Here is a 21994-nt window from a genome sequence, read left to right as displayed (position 1 = left end):
CTATGCAGGCAAGAAATGGCTAGTTCTGGATATTTCGATATAATTTTGGACTTCGGATAACGCGAAAAAGAGTAGAAACAAAAGTTACTCGAAATGAAGGAAGAATACAACTAGAAGCCCTGTGACGCATTGCCCAGCTCTAAGTCTCTCACTGGCTATGGTCCTATGGATGGCAAAACTCGGCCCACCAAATTTATCACTTAGTTTTTACTGTATTTTCTCCAAGTTGGTCCATTACAGATGTTGAAGTAGCGGATTGGATTATCAATCGAGCCCAACCCAACAGCTCGTCCAAACAGGAGTTTTCACTGCTAGAAGCTAGATTAGAAACTGCTTGGTCGGAGGCATTTTGGCAAATGATGTTTATTCTGTATTGTAGTTAATATAATCTGACTTTTCGTTCAGGAAAGAAAAATCGTATAAAAAAGAGTACAATAGATTATGAGTTGCTAACTGAAAATCTATACTTTTGGATGAAAACTAAAATGAAGAGACAGAAAATAAATTGAAAAAAAAAAAAAAGACTATTAGGAGCTGTTGATGGGTCTTGGAGGGCAAAAGATAACCTCGTCGTCGTTGGTGCTTTCTTTCTTGGAAAACGAATGAAATGAAAAAAAAGAGAAGCACGAAATAAAAGTCAAAGGCCAGTCCATTTCCAAATCCCACTTTCCCTTCAATTATTTGAACAAGTCAACTGCATACTGCACCTCAATAGTAGTTCTTGTTGCTGATCATAGTTTTTGATGTTCTTATATCCAGAATAATAGGATTTACGGTAGTTAGGTGAGTTTAGATGGAGTGGAGGTATTTCTCTCATTTTATTATTTTCCATTTGTCTATCAGTGACGCCTAACAGTTTCTGTGCTATAGTGCCACCTTTTTCTCTCACAAAGATAAGATACGTTATATACGGAAGTGTCAAACTCCTTTCCATACCAAACAATTATTTAGCTATCTTCACCGAGTTGGGTTTCTTTTCATTGGACTTCGGTTTACATGTGACACGGTCTGTCCTGTATTTCTGAGTTGAGGCTTGAGGAGTCGGGCTGTTAGGTTTAAAGGACTATGTGGGCTCTATTTCCTTGGTCCTGATTCAGGTGGATGAAGTCCAGCGATATCGGTTCTTAAAAAAAAAAGAAATTTCAAATGGAGCTGGAGTGGTTTAATTTTTTTATTGATTAAACGTTTATATAATCTAGTGCAATTAAGAAAATTCCAAAATTGAGTGTAGGATCACAAGTGTTGCAGGAGAGGAGAGAAATCATGGGTGGAGACGTAATATCAATTTGAAAGGAATATTTGATGATTGTGAAAGAACAAAACAAGAAAAATATGGTATACGTGTCAAGGAAGTTGGTTTGAGTGGATTGTCGGCAGTTGACGAAAGAGAGGAAAACAGAAAAAGAAAAGGACATTCCAATACCATTCTTCTTCCTGCCTTCCCTTTACCTAGAAAATGTCAGTTGTTTTGGTCTCAACTACTGATTATTATTTCAGTGAGCAACCATTTATAGAATACTAAATTTTATTTTGATGCATTTTAGAGAATGTTCTCATTTCTGATTAATGCTTTCGATACAGAATAGTTGTAAAATATGGTGTTAAAATTGAATCAGCCCATCATTTTTTTTTTAGTTATGTAATCTTACTCTCAAAATACCGGTTTGAGTTGAACCTGCAACGGTTTTTAACAGAATAATAAAAATCTCATAGCATGAGCAAAAATTGATTTAGGTATCCTGTACAACTTATATAATGATAGGTGGTCAACATTCTATACCACCTTAATCACTTTTCATGGCTCTGCTGTTTGATTCGAGGTTATACATCACAGGATATGCTCATGAAGTATTCTGTACAGTCCTAAATCTTTATATTATTCAAAAATTCATCATGTCTTATATAGGGCAGCCATGAGTTACCATCTTTTGCTTCCAACTAAAACTTATTATTATTTACGATGATGCTTACAACAGTGCTTCCCACAATCCAATGGAAAGAATCTTTCACATTACTCGTGGGTTGTCTCTCTCGTTCATAATCCAAATCAATGGATTTGCAAGTGGATAGTCCCTTCAAGCCCCATCAAACCATGCTATATGAAAGAGAAATCGAGCTATATTAACAAAGTACGTGAACAAAACACATATAATACATAAATGTAATGCCCAACAGATCTGAGTCTTGAATCTTGATGATGCAGAATAGAGGATATATAGCCACTAATTGAATTAAGGGGATCCAATTTGAGATCTTGATGATATATATGCATATCACAAATTCATTACCACCACAAAATCATTCAACTCGTTAAGATATTATTTGACGATGTAAATGGAGGAGGAATGCCTGATCCTTAGTCTCTGGTTCAGAACACTTGCCAATACATGTATATTATATATGGATAATGTACGAAATATTAGTGGCAAGATTGCATCCAGCTTTATCGATCCATAATAATGGAGGGACTGCATTATTTGTGGAAAGAATATTCTGTTTCTCAGCACAAAGACAACATCTTGGGAAAAAAAAAAGAATAACATGGGCTGCGTTACAGGCACTTATGTTCTCACATACGTGCTGTATTTGTTAACTATATTAAATTTCACACCAACCATTCTGTCTTAAAATTAAAGTTGTCTGTGTAGGAAAGCCCTGAGAACTCTCATCTGGCCGTGCCAAGCTCAAGCTCTTATTGTTCCTTAACGTGTGACAGCAATTTCAGCACTTTCAATTAGCTACTAGTACTTCCATTAACATGCAAAAAATCCTTAATATTCCTCTCCCCTGGGAATCTTAATTTGGGATGATGAAGGCTCATTGTCACCCAGCACCAAGTAAAGTATTTGCTTCCTCATTCATTAGTAATGATGAGTTGTTGTCTTAGTGATATAATTAGTGAATACTAGTGGATTAATGATATATAATCTTTACCTTAATCCAATAATTCAATCTACAAGTAGAAGTTAGAAGTTTCATCTGGTGAAATGCTCAACTGATCCAAATTGCACCTCGTAGCTACATCATTACCACGAAATATTTTCAACCCTCCCTATTTTGTCTAGTAAAGTGCCTAGCTTTGCCATCTTTTTTCAGGAAATGATCCAGAAATGGTGATGAGTGAATTCAACATCATTAACATGAAAACTTTCCAACCCTTTCTGTCCAAGAGAATTAGTTGAAGAGAGATGCATTATTGCATAATATGCTTCACTTTTATTTACTTTCTTGCTTTTTCAGATTATTTTCAATCCTGTAATTATGAGCATGTCTTCAATCATGTCTGGTGATTTGCTGACACTTTCGCAAATGATAACTGCCATGGCACTACCAATTTAACGTATATTTAAGAAAAAAAAAATTAAATATCAAGGAATTGAATAGCTAGGAAGTCAGTATGCAGATTTTAATAATCATCCACCGTGTCATCAACTACTCTTTTGCAATTCTCTATTCGATCTAAATACGTTGCTGTTGGTTGGATTAGCTTAATTCTTTCTTGATGAGCATTATTACTGTCGAATAATGCAATTAAGCACAAGGAATTATATGCCTATCCTATATATTATCCAAACGTTAGATATAAAGAATCTAATATATAGTGATATCTGAGATAATGGAGCACAGAAATCAATAATAATAACTTAATGTTTTGAAATATTCTCGTCAGATTTTTTTTTTATTATAATTAACTTTAACTAAGATTTGAATTTAACTTTATAGTTTTTAATTTTGTCACTATTAATATAAATAATTTCCAGCTGTTGGATAACTAATTAAAGAGAAAGCTTTTCCAGTTATTGTAAAAATCTCTTAGGGATTAAATTGTTATAAAATAAAAATATCTAACTGTTCACTATGCTGCTTAAGCCTAACTAGTGTTGTTAGGCATAAAGTAGTGAGATTTTGAGAACTTCCATGCCAAAATATATACAATAGACCAATTCATATTATTGCAAAAGAATAAAAAAGATATTAATGAGTAAGCAATGAAGTGGGTCTAGAAGAGGAATATTTGTCATTGTGGATGCTTTTGCAGTGATGAGCAAAGGGGAAAGAATGGAAGAAACCAAAAAAAAGCATAGACACTTTATCGCTTTTTTTTATTGCTTTTTTACCAAGTCAAATTAGATATCCTTTTCAACCACCACTACTACTGCTGTCTACTGATTGTGCATTTTGTTGATGTGTGCTCACATGAAACACAATTCCACCATCTCATGTATTTCCATGAAACATGGATCCTAGTTAAATCCTTTCACCTGTTTGACAGTTCCTGCTGTAAATGTTACACAAATTTAATGGATAAAAAAAAAATGTCTATTCTATCTTTGTGGGCGTGTTTGTCAAATATCAATAGCTTATTTTTATCCATCGATTATTTAATAAAATTAGACTCGGTCTAAATTTATATTGGTGGAAGAGTTAGACTCCATAATGAAACTTAATTGAGTTTAATATGGTAGTTTTCTTCAAAATGTTAGTTTGGGAAAATTTGAATGAGATTTATTTCATTTTATTAATTTTCTTTATTTTTTTTTGAAAGACTGCTGATTAATGGTTTTTTTTATTAATAATTCGGTGTAACAATTCAATTAGATGGCAAAGCTGGAAGGATACGCCTTTTCAGCTTTTTGACCCATAAAATGAAAGCGACGAGAAAATGGGTCGAGTTGTGGAGCCATAGAAAAATAATGGGAATAGCAATTGAATTGGAGTCGGCATGATCTGGCTTCATGACAAGTGTATCTCTTTTAAAATTTCCCACTATCTTTTCTGTTCTTCAACACTCCATTCTTGAATTTTCAGTAAATCTTCTAACTTCAGCAAGTTAATAATTTAATATAAAAAAAAAAGTGAATTTCGTGATCTAGTATATGTATATGCAAACATAAAATTTTTTTTAACAAGTCTGAAAGTAGTGAATATCAAGATTTAACTTGTCTGTTTTCAGAATAAAAAAATAAACATAAAATATTATTTGCTTTAAGACTTAGAAGGAAGACTAGGATAATTCCTTTTGTTTTCTGAGTGTTCCTTTCCATGGATTGGAACTCAGGAATTATCTGGATCCTACTTATGAGAAGTTGTTGAGCCCATATGATCTCATAAATTGTACATTAATACTCGGTGTCAAGATTCTGCATATCTTCTTCAAATTCCTAGAATTTTGTGGGGTCCGTTTGATATATCTTCTGGTTTTGATGCCCTGGGCCAACAAGAAATTACCACGTGTTAATTCAAAATGCCATGTTGGCACTGAGGCAGCATGATATTAATTCCTTCATTAATTTATTTAGGTAGGTTAATTAGATATATATAAAAAGAAAATATTTTAATAATCCAAAAATAAAGAAGAAATTAGGAGAGATTAAGTAATATACGTGTTCATATCAGCTTTAGTTTTCCGCCAGAAGTCACCCCATGCATAATCAATAACTGAAATATTAATTTTTATATAAACATATATATATATTTTTTATTTCACCTAAAGAATTTTTATAATATAATTATTGCATATAATTATTATATTATAGCTATTAATTATTTATTGTGAATATCATGGAAGTAATTTTGCCAAATAAAGAAATTAATATCTGATTAGACGAAGGTTAATTAAGTTGATGAAATATCACATGTGAGGTTACATGTGGGTCCCAACAAGCATAATCCTCACCCACCTCTTTATATAAGGCAGCAAGCAAGCTAGCTTCTCACAACCATCAAGTTGCTATTAATACTAGCAAGTTCAGCCCATTACTTTGCATTATACAGGTAGCTACCTATCCCACAGAGCTTTGCTCACTAGTAACTCAGTCCTCCTGCATAAACTACCACAATCTCTTACCCTTGCCACCTCCTATACGCAATTTTAATCTTGAGTTTCAATTCTAGCTTATAGTTAACGCCATAATCTGATTTACCAGAAGTTAGATGGGCAACGCCGATTTTGAACGTCCACATCCTGTTGTAATTCCTCCTGCAAAATCATTTCTCCACTCTCTAAAGTCAGGTCTCAAGGAGACTCTTTTGCCTGATGATCCTTTCAGGCAATTTAAGAACCAGTCTGCATCTAAGAAGTTCATTTTAGGACTGCAGTACTTTGTGCCAATACTAGAATGGGCTCCCCGTTACACCTTCTCCTTCTTCAAAGCTGATGTTATCGCTGGAATTACTATTGCCAGTCTCGCTGTTCCTCAAGGGATAAGTTATGCAAATCTCGCCAACTTGCCTCCAGTTATTGGGCTATGTGAGTAGCTGCTTCTTATTTACTTATTCTATTCTTCAGTTTTTTTTTTTTTAATGAAATGGGAACATATGGTTTGGCGAATGCAGATTCAAGCTTTGTGCCGCCATTAGTATATGCCATGTTGGGCAGCTCAAGGGATTTGGCAGTGGGAACTGTTGCAGTGCCATCACTTCTCATATCTTCCATGTTAGGGAAGGTGGTTAACCCTCATGAGGACCCTAAACACTATATTCAGCTGGCCTTAACAGCCACTTTCTTCGCTGGAGTTTTCCAATCTGCTCTTGGCATATTAAGGTCAGTTTGACGTTATTAATTAATTAATGCATAAAGATTTTGCAACAAAAACCGTTCATATGTTACGCAGTTATTAAGAGTTGCGATTTCTTTTATAATAATTTTTATGTAATGAAATACAGGCTAGGGTTCATCGTGGACTTTTTATCTCATGCAACAATAGTGGGTTTCATGGGTGGAGCAGCCACGGTTGTCTGTCTTCAGCAATTGAAAGGGATTCTTGGGTTGGTTCATTTCACTCAGGGAACCGATCTTATATCAGTTATGCAATCAGTGTTTAGCCAAATGCACCAGGTAATTAATTTTCATATTAATTTGCCAGACATATATAGCATTTTCTATTTATCTTATTAGATATCTAATATTATAATATTGCTGTTTATTAATGGTTGTGGCGGTTTGCAGTGGAGATGGGAAAGTGGAGCCTTGGGTGCTTGTTTTCTTTTCTTCCTACTCCTCATTAGATACTTTGTAAGTAAATGGGAATCCTTATCATTTCTCGTACAAGCTTGGACTGTTATCATTGATTAATGAAGAAATTCAAACATTTTAGGAAAAAGGAAACTTATTACATGTCATCTGCCTACCTATTGCTATCAGAATTTAAGGAACATGTCAATATCTGCACCAATAACTACAATTATATATGAGACTGTGGAACAGGTTTCTTTAAAAATAAGGTTTTATTTTGAAAATCATAAAATAATTAAGAATTTCTAATTTCATGTAAATGATAATGATGCCATTAATTACCACCCACCACATGCACAGATAAGGGTTTTTTTTTTTTTTTCATTTATCAAATATAAATAAAATTAATTAAAAGGGTGTACTCCAAACTATAACATCTATATTTGTAACCGTTAACTTTTTTAATAGTTAATAATAATTTTTCGACATTTATTGTCTCCAAAAGCATAAAGGTTTTTGCAGCTGAAATGTATATACGCCCATCAAAATGGCAACTGAAAAATGTCTTTTAACGAAACGGCAGCCATGGGTAGTGAGCTTTTGCTTCAAACAGATGTGACTATCTACCCAATAAAGTTAAGGTGGTTTTTTATTATTTCATAAATTCAAAGTAATTAAACACGTGGCTAATTAACTAGATGATCACATATATGAAATCACAAGTTGAAGAATATAATATGAATTGAGTAAAAAAATCATTGTTTTGTTGTTCCTGATTTGAGACGTACTTAGTTTTTCGAACTTTTTCTTTTTAATCTTTTTTAACATGAATTAATCTTTGGTTGTGATACGTAGAGCAAGAGAAAGCCATGCTTCTTCTGGATAAATGCTATGGCACCTCTGACGTCTGTTGTTCTAGGAAGTGTTCTTGTCTATCTGACCCACGCTGAGAAACATGGCGTTCAAGTGGTGAGTTAAAAAAAATGAAAATAATATATATTTATATTTTTTTAAAAATCATTATTAATTACACCACACAATTATATGTGTTGGATGCATTATCAATTAGGGTTACTGTGGAGGAAGCCTCCAAATACCTACCTACCTACCCCATCATGATCATATTAGATGAAGCATTATTTTCATCCAGCTAATTAAGTTTATGTAATGATCTTATTATAATTATGTTAATTAATTTATGAAAATTTTGTTGTTAATTAGATTGGGCACCTCAAGAAAGGGTTGAACCCACCATCAGTGTCTGAGTTGGCATTTGGGTCTCCACATCTGATGACAGCTGTTAAAACTGGAATCATAATCGGTGTTATTGCTCTCGCTGTAAGTCTTCTACTTCTCACATCATACTCCTCTCACATGCTCCCCAATATGCTCTTAAACACTCACCACTAGGATAACAAATATATATATATGTGTGTGTGTGTTAATTTATAATTTTATTTAAATATTTTAATCATTTTACTAATTATTCAAACCTTTCTATTTTGAATAAATTTTAAGTAAAATTAAAAATATATCGATCATGACAACATCACACGTGATCCATATATTTATAACGTAACACTCTTAGATCATGTCTCACAATTATTATAGTATATGTATTATTAATAATAATAGAGTAAATAAATGGAAAAGGGACATCATGAGTAAATAGAAATTCTGTGGCTCGAAATTTTCACATATAAAGACGTATAGAGGGAATATGGATTAAAAAAGGATATACTGTAGTTAACTTTTTTTAAAAAAAAAGGAAGAGAAAAAAGATTAACACAGAGATGGATGTACAGGAAGGAGTAGCTGTTGGGAGGAGCTTTGCCATGTTCAAGAATTATCACATCGATGGCAACAAAGAGATGATCGCTTTCGGGATGATGAATATTGCGGGCTCATGCACATCCTGTTACCTAACCACAGGTACTACGTAGTGCTCGAGTCCCAATCCCAAACCCATTGGATTAATTTAAACCCCAATCTAACTTTTGGGCTTTGGAAAAACAGGCTTTCGCCTTCTGTAATTAACACATAATCTTAATAACTGTGATTCAGGACCATTCTCTCGAACAGCAGTGAACTTCAATGCAGGATGCAAGACTGCAGTGTCCAACATAGTCATGGCAACAGCTGTGATGATTACGTTGTTATTTCTAACTCCATTGTTCTATTACACTCCCCTGGTGGTGCTTTCCTCTATCATCACAGCTGCTATGCTCGGCCTTATTGACTACGAAGCTGCTATTCACCTGTGGGAAGTCGACAAATTCGACTTCTTTGTTTGCATTAGTGCCTACGTCGGTGTTGTCTTTGGAAGCGTCGAAATTGGCCTAGTCGTTGCTGTAAGGAACTCACCTACATGTGTCATATCCGAAACAGAGATAATTGATAAGTTGAACATTACTGATGACGGCCAGAATTTTTCAAATGCAGGTGACAATTTCCTTGCTAAGGATGCTTCTGTTTGTAGCAAGGCCAAGGACTTTCCGGCTAGGCAACATTTCCAATTCCATGATTTATAGAAGTATGGATCAATACCCAACTGCTAACAGTGTTCCTGGAGTTCTCATTCTTCAGATTGATGCACCCATCTACTTTGCCAATGCAAACTACTTGAGGGAAAGGTATGCGAAACAACAAATCCAATTTTTTACAACCCCAATAAGAAACCTGCAACAAATTGGCTTCTTTCTTTTATTTTAGGATTTCAAGATGGATTTGTGACGAAGAAGACAGGCTAAAATCTACAGGAGGACCCACTTTACAGTATGTGATACTAGATATGAGTGGTAGGTGTCTTAATGCGTGAACATTTTAGCACAAATTTACTGTAAAGATATACGTTTAACTATTTTCCCTAATGTTTCATCTCGTCCAATCACAGCTATTGGCAGCATTGATACGAGTGGGATCAGCATGCTCGAAGAAGTTAAGAAGCACACTGACAGAAGAGGTCTAAAGGTATATCCAAAAAAAAAAAAAAGAGAGAGAAACTCATCCATCCTTTTCCATTGTTTCTCTGCAACTTAACTCGTGTGCTTATTAATGTAGCTGGTTCTGGCAAACCCACGAAGTGAGGTGATTAAGAAGCTGGAGAAAACAAAGTTCATTGAAACAGTTGGTCAGGAATGGATCTATCTTACGGTGGGAGAGGCCGTAGCATCATGCAACTTCATGCTACACACCTGCAAATCCAAGAGAGCTTCAGTTCAAGAATCCGATGCACAAGAAAATGTGTAATAGTAAAATGGAGAAAGGAGTGGCAAGTTTAATTTTGATGCTCACTGGGTCCAATCACAGCTAAGTGGTGGTGATGTTTTCCCCCCAGTTAAGCAGCATTCAATCTAGCTAGACCACACAAGTAGAACATAAAAGATGATTTTTTGGGGCGCAATCAATGTCCCTTTGAATCAACTTTTGTATGTAATTTCATATATGAAATATAATATATAGAGTTGAGTGCTTCAGTTTTCGGTGGTTTCTCTACGCATTATCAAATGAACAGCACCAAATCCAAAAGCATGCTTTGTTTTCTGACAGTAATTTGAAATGACACCAGATGACATTCTGTCTCTAGCACGCAAATAACACATTGATTCTCTAAAAACAAACGACCTCAATGACGGTAAAATGGAGAAAATAAATTCTCATAATTTTAACAAAAACGACAAAAAAAATGAGTACGAGGTGGCTTCTATATTTCTTTTACGTGTGTCGTTGTAGATATGATGACAGATATGGGCCGATTCATTGAACAATGAAATACTATCCACATTTCTATCTGCATCTGTTGACTATCATTTGTGATTTCAACAATCTATACATCACGTTTGCTTGGAATTTCTTTGTTTCAGGACAAGAATATTTGCCCATTCATCATATTTTGTACCTCTAGCAGCATATATAAAAATACATTCTAAAAAAACATGGTGGAAAAAATAAATAAAAATTATGATGAGCGCCTGATGCAACCATGAGTGGGATTGTTGAATCTGTCAACCAAGGTGTTGAATTGCATCAAATCAATCAACTGCTACAAGGAATTGCCAAAACCTACCACACTGCTATTTCCTAATTCAATAAATAGATTCAATGCAGAAAGACCTAACACTACTATTAAAATCATCTACTAAAATGCATTTGTCCCTGTTTGATTCTAATTAGATTTAGATCGTGTCTTCTTCAATTTGACTATTTTTTTACGTATGATATGCCTAGAATTTTAGTGCGAAATAATCTTTTACAGTGATCTTACCAGCAAGTATTAAGCAAAAAACACACTGATATGCATGTAGACCAGAATTATCATCAGCATCCCCCAAAAGGTATGTAGCAAGGCCAAAAAATACAAGCCAACAGTAACATTGTACATCGAGACGCTGTAAGCTTCAGCGACACAGATGCTAGCATTTTATAATTGGGACGGGGGAAAACCTACCCAACATAGGGGCCAAACCAAAGCCCTTCTCGGAAATACAATAATGGACAAGCAAATCATACATTAAAAAAATGCAATAACTTAAATAACAAGCCTAATATCAAGAGTGATAAAAAATTGAATACATGCGTACTTTGGCTAACAAAAAGCACCTTGAAATTGCTTATATCTAACCATGATCTCCAACATCATAGAAAATTCTTTCATGGGACTGGTTTGTCTTCTTGATATGCAACTCTGTCAAAATGCACATTCTGTTTCCCCAGGTTGATACCATACTACAGACGCGTGAATCCGCTAAGAGTTGGGCAGCTTCTCTTTGAACACGCGTGGAAGCACTTCATGTGAGCTGATGTCTAGAGGCTCTGGATCCCTGGGTAAAGGATTGAAAATTGAGTATGATAGAAAAGAAAAACATTGTGGTTGTTATGTGGTGATAGTTCAGAAGTCAAAACGCAACGTTTTGTATCTACATTGAAAACCAGCATGGTAATTGCATGAGTTTCATGAAAAGTGCAACTCCTTAAAGTAAAAGCCAATTCCAATTCATGAAGAATGATCAGTTTTAAACAACAAAAATATCTTTCTGCTATACCAAAGTATTCCATGATTTTGCCCATTAGAAAGTCGTATTACATTTTTCATTTGATTTTTTTTGCAATTACAGCAACCACACATTCTGAGTACTACAGCTGAAATTAGTCTATCATTAATACTACTGTTTAGCCGTCAATAGTACCTGTGCCTTTATTTAATATAACCAATGCTTTTCTAATGGACAAAAATGCAAGCACACACATGAACAAGGAGAAATTAAAGGGAAAAGCTACAGAGAGAGAGAACCTGCAGAGCGTTTGACCCTTCTCACTGGTACTAGGAATAAACCATAATTTTCGTAAGAAAGGTGATTCCAATTGAACAAAGAAGCCATCGTGTTGCCCATGCTTCCATTTCCTTGATCCTTGACCTTTCCACACCTGCAAAATGCATGCAATCAATAAGAAATTGTCAATGTTGAGCATATGCATATCAAAACTGAATTAAATGAACTACCCCAGATTTTTATGTCATTGCATACCAATGACTATCTATATAACAGCAACCAGCTACATCAAGCAAAACCTAAACCAGACCAAATCATGTAAACTCATAATGTGAACAACCTTAAACAGATAAGCGATCAATATGCAACTTAATTATAAGTCAGGACCATCTTTGGTCTGGAAGCCATTAAATTAGTTTGCTACTTATATGTTTTTTCATCATTTTAAAAACGTTGATTACAAAGAATGACACTTACTGTTATATCTTCCAAATTTGCCACTAAAGGGTAAACTAAAGCAACATCATCCTGATTTCATGAAGATCCATTCAACTTTGACCGAATACACCTATTTATATGAAATCAAGGATCTTTTACAAACCCAAGACATATATAGATATTATAATGTAAGAATGTGAAACCATGAAAAGGACAATATGTGGCAAGACAAAACAAAGTAGCACCCAGTGAGCAGTACAAACAAAGTTGCTTCTCCTCGCACAAACAAACTGCTAAACCTCATAGCCACTGCATCAAGGTATTCAAAGCAAACCCATCAGAAGATCTCCAATTCTTGTCTATCCAAATGCCAATATTTCACAAAATTTTCATTCACAAATGGAAAACCTAGGGGCAATTGGTTTCCAATAGACAAACAATTATGTCACCAGGTGAAGACAGATGGAGAGCAAGGCTCTGGTTGAGTTCACACCTAAACTCCAATTGTAAGTCTCCTAACAGACCTTGCCAACAACTCAGTTAAAAAGTTTCTCTCTATATGTGCATCTTTCTCTCTATATGTGCATCTTATGCCCCTAAAAAGAAAATATTTGTCCTCTCAAGAAGACATATCACCTATTCTTATGCAGAAGTCAAACATTACCTGTGGGTAAGATATGATACTTTTTGGCACAACTAAGCAAGCTTCTTTTGAGAACGACTCCTCAGCATACTGTCTAAGAAATGTGACACAGCTGCTGTGTGTGTGGGGTGATTCAAAGGCCTGAGAAACCAAGCAAGTCAGAGATCATCATAAAAAACCACCAATAAATTTTCAATATGTAAAACAGACAAGATAAGATGCAAAAGAATGAACATGTCCATCAGAAATCAAGCACTTAAAAGGAGCCAAACCTTATCAATATTGACAACTGGAGCATATTTATCAGTCTGTGTCTTTTCCTTATCGAGAAGAAAGTATACTCTAGGATCAACTTTAGAAGTTTCATGCCATGATTTTACAGCAGTCTCCATTGTCTCAACAAGGAAAGAGAACATTTCTTTCCAACATTCTTCAGACGCAATCTTCTCAGACTGCAAAGGGAGACAGCCAAATTAGTCCTGAATCACCGAGATATTAAACAGAAACCAATCTGACATAGTTCAGGAAATTAACCTTCTGTATGAAGTGGAAAGACAAAGATACTAGATAGAGAAATTGACATTTAAGGTAACTCGTCGAATATAAGAGTTTAAAGAAAAATAAAAATTAAAAAAAAAAAAGGAGAAAGAAAAGAGCCCCTCCCAAAAATGCATCTTGCATTCATACACATCTTGTCACAACCATGGTTCATTGCTTAGACACACACCATTTCAGATTTCAATGTATCCAAGTGCTTTGCCATGTCGACATTGGATCGTTTGCTCTCCATTTCTTGAGCTCGTTTTTTTTCTTTTGCCAACTGGGATATCCTCTTAATCTTTCTTGACACCTCAGTGCTCTGTGGATTGTACTGTAAAGACGTTTGAAAAGCAGCCAAGGCCTGTACGTATATTAATAGTAAACGTCAGCAGAACTAAACCATAATCATATGCTCTAGCATAGAAAAAACCAAATAATCTGATAAGAGAATAAGATCTTCAGACATACATCATCATACTGTTCCATGGCCTCTAATACACATCCTTTCCTGAAATAACCCTGGAGGTAAGCACATGGCAATATGTAAGAACAACTTAGCAAACTTAAGTAGAACTCATGCAAAAGGGAACATCTATGTTTGCTTACCTTTTCCCATTGGGGGTTTAATGTGATTGTTGTCTCTGCGTCAGCAAGTGCTTTATTAAGCTTAACCAATTGCAGAAATGCAGCAGCACGATTGCTGGGAAATAATTAACATTATGCAGCGTTAGACACAAAAATAATTTGTTAGCCAATATACCTAAATTTTTTGAAAAGGTAGTTAAAGTATCTGCAAAACCTTTATTGGTAGCAGGCTGCCAAGCAAACATAGATAAAGTAAAATGCACACTAAAATGTCTTAGGACTTAACATGGAGAAACAGACTTGCTTATGTTAGTTCAAAAGTAACGATGTCTTTTCAACTGTCACACCACTTTCTGCTGCCTGGAAAACTAAAATTTCCATACCTATCGCGACATGCTAGAGATGAACTAACCTCATAAATGGAACTTTCACGCTGTTATTGACTCTACGTACTTTTGTGGTTAAGTAGATATAAACTGTAGTACATTTTCTTTGCATTTTTAAAGATAGATGACTTTGATTCTCGTATTAAATGGGAAAAAAAAATGTTACAACAGTTGATCTAATTATAAAAAAAGTGAGAAAAAAGGCCAAAGTTGACACTTAATAGCCTAACTTTCATGCCTGTACCATAAATGTTTGGAACTAGAAAGTGCATTTCTTCATCATACATATGCCATTCTGTCGCAACTCTTAGCTCAGGTCAAGTCCGAAACTCTTGCGTCAGTTATGTTAAGACGTATACAATTTCCGAAAAGATACAGTATTAGGCGCACAAACAGTTTAAAATAACTAAGGCCAATTCCACAAGTGCAAAGCATCAAGCAATTCCTAATGAGAGGTAATCCAGAAGAAGAGAAGGAAAAAAAAAAAAAAAAGATGAACAAATAGAAGGCTAATCTAAAACAAGAGAACGCACAATTCAAACACTCAATCGAACTATTTCAATAACCTATCAATATTTTATTTTTAAGAACATGAAAATGCTATTAAAAAAACCCTAATTTGGTTCACTTACCTATATAGAGTGGGATTTGAAGGGTCGAGCTTGATGGCCTGAGTGTAAAGAGCAGCGGCTTTAAGATAGTTCCCTGCTTTGAAGAATTCATTACCCTTATCTTTCAATGATACCTCCTCCCCGCCATTGCCTTCCATGGAGGCCGCAGCTGATCCTGCCATTGTTATTCAATAGAGAAGATGATCCTCGTGACCGCTTAGTGTTCCTCCGGAATATAATTGCTCCTGCCACTTGCTAGGGTTTGCGAGAGATCTCGTTAGGGGTTTTTGGGTTGTGTCGTTTTGAGGTTAAGCAACAAAATCACAGAAGGCACCGAGTTAATCAGGCAGCCCGTTCCCGGATGCTCAATGTGCAATCCTGACCGTTTAACTGCAAATTGTGAATAAAAAATTTATAATTATTGTATTTGTTGTTTTTAGAATATAATTATTAATAGAATAAGAAAACTATTCTATATATTAACAAAAAAAAATATTAAAACCAATTTTAATCATCACAATTTTTAAGATAATTAAATTTATTTGTTAACATTAAAAAGTTATCTTTTTTAAAAAAACTTTATTTTTAATTTTAAACCAATCAATCGTTAATGAAAATGGATTATTATATTTATACAGTTTGATTAACCTATTAAATTTCAAATTATAAGAAATAGCATGAATAAATTTAAACCGGACGATTAACCATCAAACCAATAATCCAATCAAGTTTAAGCTATTTCTTCAATATGAAATGTGTTTGTATAACCTCATTATACCAGCCAATCATTAAGCTACACATATATGTTCATTATTCAATCAACTTAAAAATATATAAATGATTTCTATAAACTATATATTATAATAATAATTAATAACTATTGATGATCGCTGGACTTTTTCACCTCTGTCTAAGGCCAGATCCAGGTATCAGCCTATTATTTGGAGGCCTTCAAGTATCCCGCATGAACCAGATCCGGTCCGCTCAGTTTTAAGGCTGGGCTCCAGTTATCTTCTTTAATCGGATCGATCCAGTCCATACGGCCCATTAAACAAATCCTATTTGGCCTCAGCTTTAATTCTATCTTCAGGTCCAGTTCAACATCAGGAAGGAGTTCAGCTCATTCGCCTTATGGGACCATTTGCATGCGCACCCAAGAGAAAATCAGGGGCTGTTACGTATGGGGCAGAAATCTAATATCCTCGTATGATCATATCAGTGTGGCAGAGACAGTGGCCCAATGGAAGTCAGACCGTTACACATCACTGACAGACAATGAAAATAGATAAAAAAAAGAAACATTCTCTTCTCAAAGGACTTTTGGACTAGGTTTACAGGACCCTTGTAAAACACTATTTTCTAGATTTCAGATCATCAACTATTAACTATTAACTATTAGGAAAGACAATTAAAAATTCATACATTATATATTAATTTAAAAATAAAATAAAAAAACAGGGAGTTTGAGTAAGAGCTGCTAGTAATTGGGCCATGGCTTTTCTAAGTAATGAAATGATCTCTAGCTTTGAAAAGAAAATGTGGAATAGTGGCTTAAAATGAAAAATTAAACTTTAAAAGAAAAAAATGGCCCAAAATCTTACTTCAATTATAAATCTCCAACTACTTTGCCATATGCATATAAAGCAGACAACAAATAGAATCATCCTTACTAGAGTTTGGCATTCCAGAAAAACACTTACAAAGACACCATTTATGCACTAACTTAACTGTATATTCTAATTCTTTGAGAAGTTCTTCTTCTCCTTCAATTCATTTACTTGGTAAACACTTCTCACGTCTTTAAAATGATTAAGAAAAAAGAATACCAGTTGGAAGTATTATTAAGACTTGCAAGTCTTTCATGACAGCTTGATACTGTCTTATCATGATTTCATCTTAAGAGTTTGGTGCATCACTCTTAACTTTAAAATTCACCCCACCCAACTTCGTACCCTCTTTATTTAATTTTTTAATAAATTAGTTTCAAGTGTTTGCTTTTTGAAGTTTTTCTTTTGGAATCGTTAAAATTAAGATTGGTTTAATGATGATACGATGTTTGTTCTAACTAGTTTAAGATAATGTAAATATATATATCCGGTTGATCCTTTCTTCTCCATTGCTTCCTCCTTTGCCTTCTTCGTCTTCTTTCCTCCCATTTCTATTCATATATATATATGAGTGGTTGCTTGCTTCACTGAAATTTTCTTTCTTCTTTGTGGGTTTTCGATAGATTTTCCCTCCATCCAAGCATCTACCTATCCTTTCTCTCTCAAGGAAATATTTTTTTTTTTTTTTTGTAGATTTAATGTTTGATGAAGGTTTCAATTGCAGCTAACTTTATTATGCGGGCTTTAAATAATGTATTGTCCCCCATGCCGTATCCCATGCATTGTGTTAACACTCTTGGCTTATTTGGCTACCATATGAAAAAATGAAAAAAGAATAACCAGCTCTCCAAACCAAATTCATATTCAAAAAGTGATTAACGGAAGATGAATTGCTTAATTTATTCTTCATTTACTTTGTCAACTTGGACTAAATACGTATTGTTTGAATTAGAAAACATTCGTGATTTGTGATAATTGAAATATTAAAAAATTTCTAACCACCTTGATTTTCATAATCTTTAGATGGTAAGATTTGTGGATAACCAAACATTTACTAAAACGGATTTGTCCATCCTGTGGTTCCACAGCAAACACACGAAAACTCCAATGCGATTTTGACATATTCAAATCGCAGAAACAGAAACCTTACATAGACAGTATCATAAGAAAAACTTTTTACTTATTTCTTATATACATGATGATCATAACCCTCTTGCATGCAAAAGCCAGAGAATCCAAAAACCTCTTTTTTTCAAATCAAGGCACCAAATTCTCTCCATACAATAAGAAACTCACCTGCCGGAGAAGGGAGAGATCTCGTTAATTTCTTGATTGATCAACTCAAATTATTAAACTATGAAAGCTATCTCAGCTATAAATTAATTAAATTGAAAGAAGGAAAAGCAAAAACGAAATATATCTACGAGTAGTAGTCATCAGTGTCAGGAGTCATAATTCTTTACATATATATACAAATTATTTTTATACTAAATCACTGATTGGACCATCCGACCTTCTTCGGATAATGTAGATATAAGTAATTGTCAACCTCACTTTCCGTAAACATCAAACTACAACATCTTAATTAGTATATATAATTTGTCATGGGATTTTCTTCTCCAAATTACATGATGAACCCATATCTCACACTAGCCCTTTGCGGCATCCTCTTCGTCTTCATTAAACCGTCTCATCAGCAAGCTTCTAATTCTTCAGTTCCACCCATCCTCAACCCTAGACTCCTGGATGCGTTTATAGCTTTCCAAGCTTGGAAACATTCAATCATCTCTGACCCTAAAAACTTTACGTCAAACTGGTGTGGCCCAAATGTCTGCAACTACACCGGAGTCTACTGTGCACCACCCCCAGATGACCCTCGTACCATAACAGTTGCTGGTATAGACTTGAATCACGCCAACATATCTGGTTCTCTGCCAGAAGAGCTTGGCCTCCTCACTGACTTAGCTCTATTCCACCTTAATTCCAACCGCTTCTATGGTTCCATCCCTGATAGTTTTCGCCATCTTCGCCTCCTTTATGAGCTGGACATCAGCAACAACCAATTCAGTGGTGAATTTCCTTCTGTTGTTCTTTATCTGCCTTCACTCAAATTTCTTGATATTAGATTCAATGCTTTCCATGGAAAGGTCCCTTCTAAACTATTCGACATGCAACTTGATGCACTTTTCATCAACAACAACAGATTCAATTCATCTTTGCCTGAAAACTTTGGCAATTCTCCAGTATCAGTTGTTGTATTGGCCAACAATAACATTAGTGGTTGCTTTCCTTCGAGCTTGACGAAAATGGCAGGGAATCTTACCCAGATAATCCTCGTGAATATGGGATTGACTGGTTGTCTAAAGTCGGATATAGGGTTGCTGAACCAAGTGAAAGTTTTTGATGTAAGCTTCAACAACCTTGTGGGCTCATTGCCAGATTCTATGGGAGAAATGAAAAGCTTGGAGCAGCTAAATGTGGCGCACAACAATCTATCTGGTGAGGTTCCAGAGAGTATATGCTCATTGCCAAGGTTGGAGAACTTCACATACGCTTATAATTATTTCTGTAGTGAGCCGTCCGTTTGTCTTGAGTTGTCAGCCAACGACGACCGGAAAAACTGCATACCTGATAGACCTTTGCAGCGATCACCTGAGGAATGCAAAGCATTCTATGATTATCCTGTTAAGTGTGATGCATTTGGGTGCTCATCTAGTCCACCACCTTTGCCGCCGCCTCCTCCGCCAGTGCATTATTATCATCAGTATCCTTGACTAGTAAAGAGATTTATATTAATAAACAAATTGATTTTTCTTTCAATTCCAGTCCCTTTCATGACAGGAAAAATATACATTGTGAATTAGATTGTTTGTATTCTATATTCAACATTTTGTCCGGAGAAGAAAATTGCTTGACTTTTATCATTTGTATGTTTGTAGATACTTGTGGATTTAATGAAATAATGTTTCTTCTTCGATACAAGTTGGCTAGAAAATTGATATTTTTGTTGAGTAGTTTCGATCAGTCCAAGAATGGTTGCTTTCTTGTTGATATGGTTCACATATATAATGCAGGCTTGGCATTTTGAATTGCTAAAATAAAATGAACAAATCGACTTAAAAAATGTCACAAATTATATAGCTAAATTATAAAAAACATTATATTAAATACGAAGAGAAATAAATATTATCGCCAAGGAGAGTACATAGTCCCTAGCTAGCAAACCAAAATAATAAATATATCATAAAATAAATAAAAGATAGGACCATATATGCCCCGCATAAGGTTTTAAATCCCACATGCCGATGCCTGTGACAATATTAACCCAAAATGTTGTATTAATTTCGGGCTCCAACTTTAATCGTGTGCTGTTGTAAACTACTGTTTGCAAGAGGCATTGTGGCTTTGCTTCCTGATAAACTATGTAATAACAGACCGCTAGAATCAAGATAATCCGATCATATTTAAAGCTAATAAAGAAAATCAATTTTAACAAAACAATTTTGGCAAAAGTCGAGCAGGTTGCATGATACGATCAAGGAATAGATACAAGTTGTCAGCATAATGGTCTGCTCTCTAGCCCCTTCGAAATTTTTAATGCGCATATTATACATCCGACTGATATAACGCGAATGAATAGATAGAGTATGGACTAATCGACTCCCGCATTTAGTATTTATTAATTGACAGATCACTATTTATGAGTCGCTTGACACACATATCAAAGAGTATCCACATACAATCTTATGGAACTTAGAACTTGAGGTCGTCAAAATAGTCGGGGTATATATACTTTAGAACCAACCAAAAAAAGTTAGCTTTTATTCATACCCTCATGCATACTCTTTAAAATTTTCTCTTTCTCTTCACTACTCTATTTCCATTCTCTCTTTGCGTTAACGCATTTTCTAAAAAAATTCTAAATCTGATTTGAAGATTGTAGGGTCTCTAGCAAGATATTTTCGGTAGACTGTATGGAGGAACCTATATAAAATCACCAGTATGATGATCGACCCCTCTAGCCTTTTCGAAGTCTTTAATGTGCATATTGTACATCTGACTAATGTGATGTGAATGAATGGACAAGATATGAACTAATTGGCTCCGTATTTAGTATTTAATAGCCTACTTACCACCATTTATGAGCCGCCTAATACACCTGCCAAAGGGTGCTCATGTTCAATCTTATGAAACTTGGTAGTGGATGTCGTTAGAATAATCAGGATATATATACCCAAAACCAATCCAAAAAAAAGTTAGTTTTTCTCATACTCTTACGCATATTCTCTTAAATTTCCTCTTTCTCTTCACTATATTTTTATTTTCTTTTTGCGTTAATGCATTTCTTAAAAAAATTCTAGATTTGACTTAGGTCTTCACCGGGGTATTCTCGGTAGACCCCTAACCGTCTTCTCATATTTTACAAATCCATTTTCTTAAAATGAATATGAAGAGACCTATATGAAATCTCAAAAGCAGAGTGTAAACCAATCGTACCAATGATCAACGCATCAAACCAATCTACTGTTTAGACGTCATTGAATTTCAATTCATAACTTTTTAATTTTTTTTTCTTCTTGGGCGAAAACTTTCCAAGATTTCATTACTCGGATTCATGCGATTCTCGACATCCCATATTCTTTTATACCATAATTTTTATGGTGGTCATGCTCGTGCTCACAAATTTATCATTTAGTTTGTGAGTTGGAAAAAAAAAAAATTAAGTTGCTAATGCTGGATAAATATATAAAGTAAACACCTTGCCGTAGAAGGAATATTCCAACAAATCATGACTACAAAGTATAAAACATGCAAATCATAGATAATATGACCTTACATAATATATTAAATATAGCATTCACAAATTTAGTATGATAATAAGTGCATTCAAGTAAATCTAAGAGATTTCATATTCTATTCTTCTATTTCTAAATCTCTATTTCTAAAAAAATAATATAT

General features: G+C 34.6%; 3 protein-coding genes across 3 annotated transcripts; 2 read left to right on the top strand and 1 right to left on the bottom strand.

The window, feature by feature from the left end:
• Positions 1–5710: 5710 nt before the first annotated feature.
• Positions 5711–10444, top strand: LOC110602189 (sulfate transporter 3.1). Its single transcript, XM_021739644.1, has 12 exons — positions 5711–6250; positions 6337–6544; positions 6667–6838; positions 6950–7015; positions 7811–7924; positions 8177–8293; positions 8761–8887; positions 9020–9306; positions 9398–9588; positions 9668–9753; positions 9849–9925; positions 10016–10444. Exons 1-12 carry the CDS (start codon positions 5935–5937, stop codon positions 10202–10204), a joined length of 1950 nt encoding a protein of 649 aa, XP_021595336.1. The 5' UTR covers positions 5711–5934; the 3' UTR covers positions 10205–10444.
• Positions 10445–11228: 784 nt separating this feature from the next.
• Positions 11229–15797, bottom strand: LOC110602190 (stress-induced-phosphoprotein 1). The gene is made up of 8 exons (XM_021739645.2): positions 15450–15797; positions 14453–14546; positions 14315–14365; positions 14034–14207; positions 13579–13758; positions 13328–13447; positions 12246–12379; positions 11229–11775 (listed from the first exon to the last, which is right to left on the bottom strand). The coding sequence occupies exons 1-8, from the start codon at positions 15608–15610 to the stop codon at positions 11700–11702; spliced, it is 990 nt and encodes a 329-aa protein (XP_021595337.1). The 5' UTR covers positions 15611–15797; the 3' UTR covers positions 11229–11699.
• A 2823-nt stretch (positions 15798–18620) lies between these two features.
• Positions 18621–20084, top strand: LOC110602612 (leucine-rich repeat extensin-like protein 6). Its single transcript, XM_021740175.2, has one exon. It carries the CDS (start codon positions 18640–18642, stop codon positions 19807–19809), a length of 1170 nt encoding a protein of 389 aa, XP_021595867.2. The 5' UTR covers positions 18621–18639; the 3' UTR covers positions 19810–20084.
• The last annotated feature ends 1910 nt before the right edge of the window (positions 20085–21994 follow it).

This window comes from Manihot esculenta, chromosome 15 (genome assembly GCF_001659605.2).
Source record: "Manihot esculenta cultivar AM560-2 chromosome 15, M.esculenta_v8, whole genome shotgun sequence".
Lineage (NCBI taxonomy): Eukaryota > Viridiplantae > Streptophyta > Magnoliopsida > Malpighiales > Euphorbiaceae > Manihot > Manihot esculenta.
Note: the sequence above shows the minus strand (reverse complement) of the source record. Positions and strands in the feature narration are given on the sequence as shown.

Coding starts and splice junctions, on each gene's coding strand:
- LOC110602189 (XM_021739644.1), top strand. CDS start 5,935: ATGGGCAACGCCGATTTTGAACGTCCACATCCTGTTGTAATTCCTCCT. Junction 9,589..9,667: donor GCAAACTACTTGAGGGAAAG/GTATGCGAAACA, acceptor CTTTTATTTTAG/GATTTCAAGATGGATTTGTG. Junction 9,926..10,015: donor CTGACAGAAGAGGTCTAAAG/GTATATCCAAAA, acceptor TTATTAATGTAG/CTGGTTCTGGCAAACCCACG.
- LOC110602190 (XM_021739645.2), bottom strand. CDS start 15,610: ATGGCAGGATCAGCTGCGGCCTCCATGGAAGGCAATGGCGGGGAGGAG. Junction 14,208..14,314: donor CCATGGAACAGTATGATGAT/GTATGTCTGAAG, acceptor ATATACGTACAG/GCCTTGGCTGCTTTTCAAAC. Junction 13,759..14,033: donor ATACATTGAAATCTGAAATG/GTGTGTGTCTAA, acceptor CTCCCTTTGCAG/TCTGAGAAGATTGCGTCTGA.
- LOC110602612 (XM_021740175.2), top strand. CDS start 18,640: ATGGGATTTTCTTCTCCAAATTACATGATGAACCCATATCTCACACTA.